General features: G+C 35.0%; 1 protein-coding gene across 2 annotated transcripts in view; it reads left to right on the top strand.

Annotated features, from left to right (window-relative positions):
• Positions 1-11154, top strand: part of LOC150094657 (phosphatidylserine synthase-like) — a 204537-nt gene extending 193383 nt beyond the window's left edge. For both annotated transcript variants that reach the window (XM_090411080.1, XM_090411079.1), the window contains one exon: positions 10397-11154. In XM_090411080.1, coding sequence (XP_090267206.1) covers positions 10397-10588 — 192 coding nt within the window. In that variant the 3' untranslated portion in view covers positions 10589-11154. The remainder of the gene's footprint in view (positions 1-10396) is intronic.
• Positions 11155-12749: the final 1595 nt, after the last annotated feature.

The following is a 12749-nucleotide window of genomic DNA, read 5'->3' as shown; positions in this document are numbered from 1 at the left end:
TGTACCATCTAGAACACTGAAAGTCATTTTATGCTTTACAACTATTATGGTAGCAGATAATATACCCATTGAAATCCATCATGTTGACCCAAGTGTTAGGACAGTTGAAAACTATCATACTAACTATAATTAAGTATGATAGTGGTGTTTCCTTTAGTGCCTCTAAATTTATTTGTTTTCCTTTCTCAGTACTCATTATGGTACATTTAACATGCTAATATGTTAGCAAATGAGCTAAGGTTGAAGACTATTTATGTAGTAGAAATGTTGGTTGTTGTGCACAATGCTAAGTTGAGTAGCATTGTTGGAATTTGTTAGTCAGCATGAGACTCAAGAGCTATCAGTTAGCAGGTCTTGGGCATGGACAGCAGGGTTTTTTCCCCCCAGTTTATCTGGAGTTTTTCATCCCACAAGCAGGCAAACCAGCCCCGTGAACACACGGATCTACAGTCATAAATACTTAACTCCCATGAGGGGGCCCAACTCGTCCCAATAGGGACAGGGGAGAAAAGGGAGGAAACTCCATATGAATAAATAAATTAACTTCAAACAACCCTCAGAATAAAAGGATGGCATAAATATTTTTATGTTTCCTTTAGTGCCCTTGCATTCTCTTATGTGTGAAGTTGGTATAAAAAATATGTCTACTATTAATTTCAATTTCAATTTAATTTGGTTTTATTTCATTTAGATTAGATATTATATGATTAAGGAATAATCCTGCAAATTTGTTAAAAAGAAGAGCTACCAACAGAGAGGACTGGAAAGACATAGTGCTACACCCTCACACTGAGGAAGATACATGATGATGGTAATGCTCACTTGAAGCATACTATCCTATCAAGTTTCTAAAAGGTTTTGCTTGGTCTCTAGAGCAGAGTATTTTGTTGTATACACCTCCTTTAATTGAGGCATTGGTAGTTCAACTTATGCAGAGGGCCATTTTTGTGGTACTGTAATTCTGTTACAATAGCCAAGAGACCTGAATTATCTAGTCCTTAGAAATTCTTGCCCCCCCCCCCCTCCAAAGTGTCACAAACCTTCTTGATAGCATAATTATATGATGTCCTTAAACCAGGAGGGAATTAATTATCATGGGGAAGGGATCAGAGTTATAGCAGGATAATAAAAAATCAGCATCACCACCAGAAATGATAACTAAGGTAGCTAAACTAGACAGATGGTTAGAACAATTAACAAATCAAATGTGATGCTTTATATAAGTATTTGATAAGCACAGAGAGAGAGAGAAAGAGGGATGGATAAATATAGACTGGGAATAAGAGGGAAAAAAAGACATTTTCACTCTTCATTCTCCTCCCATATGTTTCAGAATTATTGCCAGTAAGGTCAACCAGAGATAATAGAAAGTAATAATAATAATGGGAAGGTTGCAACATAAAAATATGTTGCTTCCTTCCTGGAGGAACATAGGAGATATATGTTAGGAAAGTGAGACAAATAGGTAAAATGATGAAAGAAAAGTTCAGGTGCACGCAGCATGTCAAATTAATAAGTGGGAAGGTAAGCAAAAAAGTTTGTAAATGATTAATGATAGAAGTAAACACCATTGTTGATGAAATGGGGGGGGAGGGGTACACTTCAGATTAGTGTGGAAGAAAGTGGGAAAGGTGATTCAGGACTGCTTAGGCAAGAACAGCCAGCTGACCCAAAATCGTAAGTTACTGATCATTTCCAAATGATGATGTATTAGCTGTTCCTGTCAGATCTGGCTTCCAGTTGAAAGAAGGTGTTTATATACAGTAGTTGTGTATACCAATGAAGATAATGAAATTTTTTTCATGTCATGATGATGCAATTGGAGTGAACATGGCTTACTGATGGGAATGGTATCTCTTAGTCGTACTGGATCTTTTTCCACAATTCAAATGCCATTCTTATACCACACAAGATCAATAAACAGTAGTTTGTGACTTCATAGATGGAGAGATAACATGACCGGTTAAAATGCTAACTCTGAAACAAATAATCCAAATATTTTTTTTCAGAAAATGGGTATGATATTTTGAAAATTGCATACTTCCATGAATCAAGCTATCACTCATCAATGGAAGAGAAAGAGATGACAACAACTACATCCAATAATACAGGGAGGTCCTCATTATAAGTGAAAAACAAGGACTAAGATAGTGAATCCACATATAGTGAAAATCAAATTTCCATAAGAGTTAATCTAATTAAGGGATAACTGGTACTATGCCACAAAAACTGACATACTGATGAAAAACTATTAAATATTCCCAAGCTGACCCAAAATTATTCTAGGAGAAAGTAGTGAAGGACCATATACAGCATTGGGCAGATGAGTGTAATGTTATCTGTGAGAGTCAACATGGATTTGTGAAGGTGCTCTTGTTTTAGCAATATGCTAGCCTTTTATGATAAAGTTACAAGAGCATTAGATGAGGGAAAGGCATATACTGCCATTTTCTTTGATTTAGCGAAGGCATTCGACAGGGTGCCACATGATAAGCTGATATTTAAGTTGCAGCATATGGGTCTGGATGTCAGATTGGTCAACTGGATTCAGGATTGGCTGTCCGATAGGTATCAGAGAGTTGTGTATGGTGGAGCAGTTTCGAGGAAGCAGAGGGTTACAAGTGGGGTCCCACAGGGCTCAGTACTGGGACCTATATTGTTTAACCTTTATATCAATGACATTGTCAGTGGATTGCAAGGGGATATTCAGTTGTTTGCAGATGATGCGAAGCTGGGAAGGATTATTAGTAATAGTGCAGATGCAGCAGCCTTGCAAGAGGATTTGAATAAGCTAGATAGATGAGCAAATGAATGGGGGGGTGTCGGTTTAATGCAGCAAAATGTAAGGTCTTGAGGTTTGGGAAACATCGATGGGACACTGCATACTCTATGGGAGGAGTTATACTGGAGAAGTAGGGGAGACAAGAGATCTGGGGGTTGATGATTGATAGAAACCTGAAATTTAGGGGACATATTGCAAAGGTGGTGAAGGTAACACAGAGGATTGCTGCAATAATGAGAAGGACACTGACCTGCAGAGATAAAACAGTTATCATTCCATTGTATAAGACCCTGATCAGACCACACTTGGACTACTGTTTCCAGATTTGGTCCCCAGGATTTGAAGGGGATAAATTAACTGTGGAAAGGCAGATAACAAAGATGGTTTCAGGACTGTACAATGATAGTTATGAGGATCGGCTGAAGGAATGTGGACTGCAGAGTTTGGTGGATAGAAGAAGGAGAGGTGATATGATTGAGACTTTTAAACTGTTGAGAGGTGGTTACAGGGTTGACACCGGGGAGTTCTTTCGCTTGGTTGAACAGTGGGAAGGAGTGATGACAAGAGGCCATCCCTGGAAGTTACGAAAGGAAACTGTGAGGAGTGGTTTCTTTGCATGGAGGGTGGTTGAACCATGGAATGCATTGCCTGATGGAGTGGTGAGAGCGAGAATGGTCAATGAGTTCAAGGAATGGTATGGTATGAATGGTATTATAGACTTTGTGTTTCTTAGGGGGGGGGGACCTCCCCTCGATGAGTCTTGATAGACTTTGTGTTTCTTAGGAAGGACCTTCCACAATGAGTCTTTTGACTCCATGGAGGCCTGAATAATAATAATAATAATAATTCTATATTTCCACATTAATCTAGTAATAACCCTTACAAACTTGTTTTATTATTATTATTATGTGACCCCTCTAAGGAGTCAAAAAACTCATTGTAGGAGATCCATTCCATATAGCTATGTGGTCCATTCCATATAGCTCATCCTCTGTACTACTTAATCTTCATCCATAACTTAACATAACAAATATCAAGGAATGCAATGTAAATAAGTTCAACACCAATACCTATTGAAAAAGCATGTAATAATTAACATTCATAAGAATAGTTTAAATTGTTGTCTCTAGCATATTGAGAATACAGGCAATGTCTATCATTCACTCACTCACTCACACATTGCTTAATCTTAATAATATATATATATATATATTTTTTTTTTTTTTTTTTAACATTCATTCCATAGTTAGTATGCTTTCTTTTATACACTGGGCTGTCTTACCAATTCTTTTAAGATTTATAAACATGGTTACAAGAATAAGATGTGAAATAAAAAAAATAAAGCACTCTAAATCCAAGCAAAACCATGATGTCATTATAAACTTACAACTGAAGCAAAGAGACTATGTTGAAATATCAATACATAAGTAGTAGATTATGACTAAAACTAATTAAAAGGTAGCTTTCTTTATATCGTCTTTCAAACAAAAACTGCTTTAGTGGTAACAGTAGTCTTTTTCCACTGAACCTTTCTTACAGATTCCTTGACTTGGCAAGAACTGTTTTTTTTTTTTTTTTTTTTTTTCGGAATCTCAGAACTGGATGCATTTTTAGTGCTTTTCTAAATGTACTTAAACAGACTTAGATATCTGTTCATAATACAAGTGACCACATTAGCACAAGGAATTATGTAAACAGCTATATATGAAAGAGGAGTGGACATTTATCATTTGGACAGCACAGCAATAAGCTTAATTATGAACCGAGGAGAAGGAGACTTGAAAATTTATTTGGCATAGATGTCTGGTGAGTATTTCAGAGACAAAAATTATAGACAACCAGGATGAAGACCATGGCTGTCTATAATTTTTGTGATAATACAAGACTTTTTAACAATTTGGAGGTAAAAGCAGGTTTAACAGAAGATAGTTCTGTTATTAGAAGGTAATCTATAGAGCATAAGGTATGTGTTTGTCAGGATTTTGTTATTACTGACTGACTTTTTAATAATTTCTGATGTAGTTTCTTTCTTTACAAATATCTTCTTGGAGTTAGTATGGAATAATTTTTCTCTAGATATAAAATTATTTGCCTTTGCTATAAAGGCAGGGTATTTGTCTTTTCAAAATAAGCTATACAAGCTAATTGAAAGAACTGTTATGGATTTACATATCTCTTACCCTAGAAACCACTATAAGTCAATCCCAACCCACCCTCCCTGTTTCCACAAATGCAGCTCGAGTGAGGGAAGCCTGCCTGATATTCATGTCTTCCCTAGTTGGAGGAATTACCAACTAGACCTCTAGGTGTCTTTCATCACCCTGTGAAATATCACTGCCCTGCTTACTGGAGACATCAGGTAGCTTCTGATATGTTTTGTCTCTAGAATAGGATCACTGGTTTCTTCCCTCCACACACACACTCAGACATACCTCTTATATGTAGTATGGGTGACGAGCTTGCTGGGGGCATGCTCAACATAACACAGTTATTAATGAATTAGGGAGGCAGAACTTTCTCCATTTAAGGTTAGAGAAGAACCTGATGGTAATGCATCTGCTGGAGGCTTCCCAATCAGCTGGTGAATAATCCTGCTGCTGCTTACTCTGCTAAATCATGCATGGAGGGAAAGTATAGCAGAGGGCACTATCAAGATCACACTGGCATCCATTGAGTGAAACATGGTTGGATGAGGATGACATTCTGCCAGGAACAGAAAATGGGTATGATATTTTTCATGAAGATAAGACTGGACAAAATGGGAGGAGGAGTATTGTTGATGGTAGCAGAGGAATTAATTGCCAACTAAGGTGGAGATGAAATGAGCAAACAGTGCAATAGTTTTGACACAGTATGATGTAAGTTGGAGAATGAACAGAACAAAATATTTAGTTGGATGTTGGTATAGACCTGGTAATGTGGAGGACAGTGAGAAGGAAATATATAGGCAAATTGGTCTGGCTAACAAGAAAACAGTGATCATTATGGGTGATTTTACTAATGGTAATATATATTGGAATGAAGAGACAGCATCAGGGAGCAAAGAGAATGAATATCTTGAGATTTTGAGGACAATTACCTTAAGCAATACATAACATAGGAGGTCCATGGGGATGGAGGATCTCGGATTTGATTATCTCACCAAAGGATGTTATCATAGATGAGGTGTCAAATTTCCCTCCAGTTGGTTAAGATGACCATGAAGTGATTATGTAGGCTAGACATATAAAGACTTTTGTGAGAAAGGGATATATGTAAAATTATAAGGCTAGTGATTTTGATAAGCTCAAGAGACAGCTTGCTGCTATATCATGGAATGAGGAATTAGTTGGAAAGGAGATCAGTGTTGCTTGGAACCTGTTGAAGAACTCCTTGGGATAATTTTTTTCAGTTATTCTAAGGAACATTTGGGAAATTAATCATGGAAAAGTTCACAACCCAACAACAAAAAAAAAAAATAAAAAATCGTGCAATTTTATTTTGAAAATCAGCATATGATTATTATTAATTGGCCATCATGATCTCCAAATCTGACTGCCCTCGACTTCTTCCTGTAGGATTACTGGAAAGAAAAGGTGTATGTGAAATGCCCCAGACAATCCAACTGCTCAAGGACAGCATTTGTGCAGAAATTGCTACAGCCAGAAACATTAACAGCTGTCAAGGAACATGCCATAGAAAGGATCCATCTTTGTGAAGCCAAAATTGAAAGTCATTTACATGATGTGGATTTTCTTAACTAATTATTAAAAAAAATAATAAAAATAATAATAATCTCCAGGTTCTATATTTCATTATGACAAAAAAAGGAATAAAAATAATTAATAAATAAAACAGTTATTTTTACATATAGACTACCCCATACAAATAAACTTTAACATGCTTTTTCCTCTTTTTTTATAGTTTCTTTATGTAAATTCACAGTATTCCAATATTGAAACGAGAAGTGCCTTAGTAGAATGAAAAGTCAGATGTGACAATACCAGAGTGCTGACAAGTAATAGACCAATTTGAGAAAAACTGTTGATAGGACATTAATAATAACATAGTCCAACACAATTTTTGCTGACTTTTATATGAGACTTGTTCTTTTACTAATTTGGGTGCACTGATTTCAAATATCAAACCCATTTTTCTCTATCACGTCAGGTTTTTCCTCTATGGCATTTTCTTTTTGCTAATTTGTAAGTTTTTGATAGTTTTAAGGAGGCAGTACTATTTAGAGGATCAAAAAAATCGATTTTTTCTGAAAGTATGTACTTTTAAAAATCTGTTCCTAACTTTTTATCAAGAAATTCGAAAAATTCCCGAAGATATAGCCTATTATTCAAAGCGGTGCGCAGATCAGAATCGGAGCGCTCACCGCTCTCGCTTGTCAGTAAACGAATAAATGCGTAAGAACCTGCAACGGCACGTACTGGTGCTTTGAATGCGAGAGAGGCCGAATAATTAGATACATAACTACTTAACAATATTCATTAAAAATTACAAGAATATTTATAAAAAAATAACAATTTTACTTACACATGAGTTTCAGGGAATAAATTTTTGTTTATCCCATCTTCCTTGGTACCAGTCTTCCATAGTTTTTAAGTCTTGATGAAATCTTTCGCCTTGTTCATCGCTTACAGCACCTAAATTCATTTTTGGCATTTTCCCTTGCTCCACTGTCGTAAATTTTCTACACATGACTTACACACTTTATTTGGAGCCCATGACTTGTCCTGATCTGCAATTTTTACATTAAAGTATGCAAAGTACACTTTCTTAACGAAATCAGTGATATTTGTCCTTTGACTGGGAACAGTAAAGCTGCCACAAATATAGCAGAAGGAATCTACACTATTGACACAATTTTGAGTAGTAGACATGATGTATTTTCTTCACTGCCGACTAACATGCAATTAACAAGACAAAAAAAAACAGAGACTTTATTGAAACGTTATAAGCGCTCATCATACTTTCACAATCGATTAACGATTGACTGATTTCGATCATTCTTTGTCCGCTATGATGCATATAGCATTCATTTGTTTTAGGCAATTGTCATCGCCTACTTTTCATCACCTAAATGTATTAGGTCGGTTATCAGCCTCTCTCACATTCAAAGTGCCAGTACGTGCTGTTGCAGGTTCTTACGCATTTATTCGTTTACTAACGAGCGAGAGCGGTGAGCGCTCTGATTCTGATCTGCGCACCGCTTTGAATAATAGGCTATATCTTCGGGAATTTTTCGAATTTCTTGATAAAAAGTTAGGAACAGATTTTTAAAAGTACATACTTTCAGAAAATAATATTAAAAAATCGATTTTTTGATCCTCTAAATAGTACTGCCTCCTTAAAACTATCAAAAACTTACAAATTAGCAAAAAGAAAATGCCATAGAGGAAAAACCTGACATGATAGAGAAAAATGGGTTTGATATTTGAAATCAGCACCCAAATTAGTAAAAAAACAAGTGTCAGATCATAGTCAGCAGAAAAAAAATTTTTTTTTTGTTGGTCAGATTAAGTAAACTTAATCACGTAGCACTACCATATCCTGTACAACCCTTACGGTACATATCAAGAAATTGATGATGAAGAAAGTGAAAGAATATGAATGACCATTGTAAAATTGTTTTAATTTTAAACACATTTGAAAAGCTATAAAACAAAATAATGTTCATCTAACATAGTCAGAAAATACTAATTATTTTATACAATGATCTCTCTCTCTCTCTCTCTCTCTCTCTCTCTCTCTCTCTGTTTTCACCAGTATTTTCTTGATTTTACTTGGATTTTGTATTTTGTTTCTTGAATAAAACTTGTTTGTGACATTTTTTTAAAATTTATATATATATATTCATCTTTTTTTGACTGACTGAAACCGAGAAAATAGATAACAAGTTAATTTAATGGAGCACACAACATGTTTCGTCAAAACGACTTCTTCAGGTGTGGTAACACTTAGAGCAAATTAAAAAAACCATAAAGAAGTCGTTTTGACAAAACATGTTGTGTGGTCCATTAAATTAATTTGTTATCTATTTTCTTGGTTTCAGTCAGTCAAAAAAAGATGAACATATCTAATCACCGATTCATTGTACCTAATGATTATATATATATCTGGTCCACAAGACAAGGATGTACATAATCTCCACTCTTATTCATCAACTATGAATGGAATAGATGATATTTGACCAGAAATGCTTAAGTATGGAGGTATAAAAGTTTGCAGTGGCTACACTGCATAATTCAGAGGGCCTGGACAGAAGGTCAGATTCCCAATGATTGGAGTAGAGTTCATAGCACCTATCTGTAAAAAAGGGAATAAAACTGCAAATGTGAGAATTACAGAGGAATGTCTCTACTAAGTGTTCCGGGTAAGATTTATGCAAGCATACCTGAAAAGAGGTTGAGAAAGATTGTGGAAGAGAAACTTGGAGAAGAACAAGCTGGGTTCAGGCCAAATAGAGGTTGTCAAGATCAGATTTTCACTTTAAGACAAATAGTTAAGAAATCATGGGAATATGACAAGTTTTAGACTTAAGTTTTGTAGAACTACAAAAGGCATATGACAAGGTGCCCAGAGAAATGCTTTTCAAAACGCTACAGTTATATGGGATGAATGGAGCATATACAGAGCAATACATAGTGTATATTTAAATTGTTAGTCAGCAGTTAGAATTGAAGGAAATACAGGAAAATAGTTTGATGCAAAATCAGGAGAAAGAACAGCTAATAAATTTGGCATGAAAATCAGCAATAAAAAGAACAAAACTATGAAAATAGGAAGGAACACAGAAAACTTCAGCTGCATTCGAAATGGAGACCTATAGAACAAGTAAAACATTTCAGCTATTTAGGCACAGTTTTCAGTGAAGATGGCAGGTTAAATCTGGAAATAGACAACAGAATAAACAAACCTGGTATGGTGGGTAGACAGCTGAATAAATTTATATGGAATAAGAGAGAAATTAGCCAAAACACCAAACTAGCAGTATACAAGACAATGTTCAAACCAGTGTTAACTTGTGGATCTGAGAGTGGGGTTAAAAATGAAGTACTTGAACCAAAGACTAGAGATATGAGGGTTCTGAGAAATATTAGGGGAATGAACTGATATCATCAATAGCAGAATCATATTCTCTTCCACTCACTTCCTTATTAACTGTAATTGATGAAGGAATATAGAAAATAGTTTTGATAGTTTTTGATTTAATGCTACTGATAACTTGTTTCTTTAGGAAAATGTTAATATTTGATGAATTTAAAGTACAGTAAACTCTTGCTAAACTAAACTCATATAAAGACCACGGGGATAGTTTACTATAGCATTTTATCTAAGGGGATTTGGGTAGGACTTTTTTCAGTAGTTTGTTATAACAGTATTTGTTATATTGAGAGTCAACTGTATATGATTATTAGTAGAAAAATTATTACAAAATGAAATCAGTTTGCAAGCAAGGTATTAGTACTGTAAAGTACTTATTGTAAATTAGACATTTGTTAATAACTTAATTCATCATATTTGCAGATTGCGATAATATAGCTAAGTTTTAAAAAATATTTCAAAACATTTACCTAAAAAATAGCAAAGCTACTATAATTATGTTCTCTCTCTCTCTCTCAGAAGGACTTAACAAGCCAATCTGATGCCAGTACAAGATCAGACTTGAACAGTGCATTCAAAATAGACAACTCTGTTTTATCAAGTTCAAAGAATGAAAGCAAACATGTTGCTATGCTACCTACTAGTACATCTTACCAAGAAAGAATACGTAGACGGAAAACAAAGTTAATTGATAAGAAATGCACTGATTGATTTCTTTGTTCAATAATAATTTTTATGAAGAAAGTTTCCATAGATCTAAGCCCATCATCATGCATAATGTTCATGTTAAGATGTGGGATAAAATACAAAAGGATTCTCAGTATCTATCTGTCTACATAACAAACAGACAGAGAGAGATGAAGCTAAATTATTTGGGAACAGTACCAAATACTAATGTTATACACCCTTTATGGTAGCTGAAAATCACAAATCTAAACGGCTATACCTAAACTGTAAGTATTTTATTTTGCATGGCATGAGGTAAAAACCTAACAGTAAAATTCATACTGTAACTTTTGTTATTAATTTGAGTAGTTAGCCTCAGTGAAATAGCAATATGCTGTTAGTAGATGGATGCCAAAACCTTTCTACGATAGATAAGATTGCTAAAATTTTAATATGCCTTAAAAAAAAAAAAAAGTGTTGGCAGTTAGCAGATCTGATAACATTGTTGAAATAGTTTATATCTGATATATATACAAACTTAATTATAATTTATATAGAAAATTTTCATAATTGGAAAAATATTTTGAAAATGGTGGAAATTAAATGTTTGTTTCTTCCTTGCTTTTTATTGTCTTCCTGATTAAGTTCAAGATAACAATTGTGATAAAATTTAATGATACCCTTCTGATATTCCCATACACATAAAAGAAAAAAATCCTGCAGTTGATGCATATGTTTCAACAGATTTTTGGACTAGTTTTCCCATTTTACCTACTAACAGTTATTGCAACCAAGCTTCTATATCACCTGCATATAATCGATTAAATGTTAGTATTTTGCATCTGGCACATGCATGAAATTTACTTCTTATGCCTCCCCCCCCCCCTCTCTCTCTCTGTGTGCTCTGCTCCTCTTGTTCACTAGCACAAAATGCTGCCACCAGCCTGTGAAGTCACTTCTCAGGATAACAAGCTATAGGTCTGAGTTACCTCATAATCATGTAGTTTGCTTGAATGGGTAAATTTGAAAGACAAAAGTGATTGGCTTACTTTAAAGAACTTCAAGGTACTTATGTTTTTCTCTCTCTTTATACACACACACAATTTTTATGGCATTCAACTTGATATGATTTATGACGTCCCACATCAAATTACTTTACCTTCAAACTGTGTGGCCTGCTAAGTCTTTAGCCTATCAGTGACTTGTGGTATTCCTTGCTTACCAACAATACTTATTATAGAATGTTATCTGCATACATATTAATAACAATTAAGCTATTAAGAAATACAACAAATTTTATAACAGGTCTTGAAATAAGAAAGAAAAAAAAAATAGCCTGCACTTTATCACTTTACTATGAGTTCAGTAATGCCCATAAGCATCCCACAGATCCTTGTAATCTGCATGTTGAAATAGACCTAACATGCTACTTTTTAAAGTTAGGGATTTTCAAAAGTTGCATAAATATTTTTATTTTTATTTTTTTTAATGTTGACCCCATACATCACAGGTTGGTTGATTAACCTATAGTACATTTGTACCATGTATGGGTGGTGGGTTGGGAAAGAAGGTACTTGTTCACATTTGATTTGAATGACTGTATATTGTATTCCTTTGGGAACACAGCAAGGGGAAGACTGTTCCATAGTACAGCAGTTGCAGGGTGAAAGAGGAGGAGAAGAAATTTGTTCTATTTGTTTCGAGGTGCACTGTGAAGGGATGTTGAGCAGCAGCTGCATGTGTTCCAACAAGCTTAGTACTAAGTGGGGGGAATTATTGATGCTATTTCAGATGAACATTTTCCATGGAAATATTTGTAGAATACACATAGTGCGGAGACCGATCATCTGCGTGAAAGTGGGGGGAGTGAGTTGGTAAGAGATGGGTAGTTAATAAGTCTGATTGCTCTCTTCTGTATTGAGTCAAGAATTTTGAAGGAGCTTTTGGGGACTCCACCCCATATGTGAGAGCAGTATTTGATGGTTGGGCAGATTTGTGATTTGTATAAGGTTAACAACTGTTCAAGGGTGAAGTAACGTCCTGAGCGAAAGAGAAATCCTAGTTTTTTAGAAGCTGTGGATGCAATGGTTGTTATGTGTTTATACCAGGAGAGGCTTCATGTCAGGGTAATTCCAAGAAGAGAAATCTCGAATTGTCTGGAGAAAAATGGTTCTTTTTTATGAGAAATAAGACAGTACTGGATTTT

The sequence above is a fragment of the Typopeltis vanoorti genome, chromosome 21, assembly GCF_054136105.1.
Source record: "Typopeltis vanoorti isolate ZY-2024b chromosome 21, IOZ_Tvanoo_1.0, whole genome shotgun sequence".
NCBI classification, from domain to species: Eukaryota; Metazoa; Arthropoda; class Arachnida; order Uropygi; family Thelyphonidae; genus Typopeltis; species Typopeltis vanoorti.
Note: the sequence above shows the minus strand (reverse complement) of the source record. Positions and strands in the feature narration are given on the sequence as shown.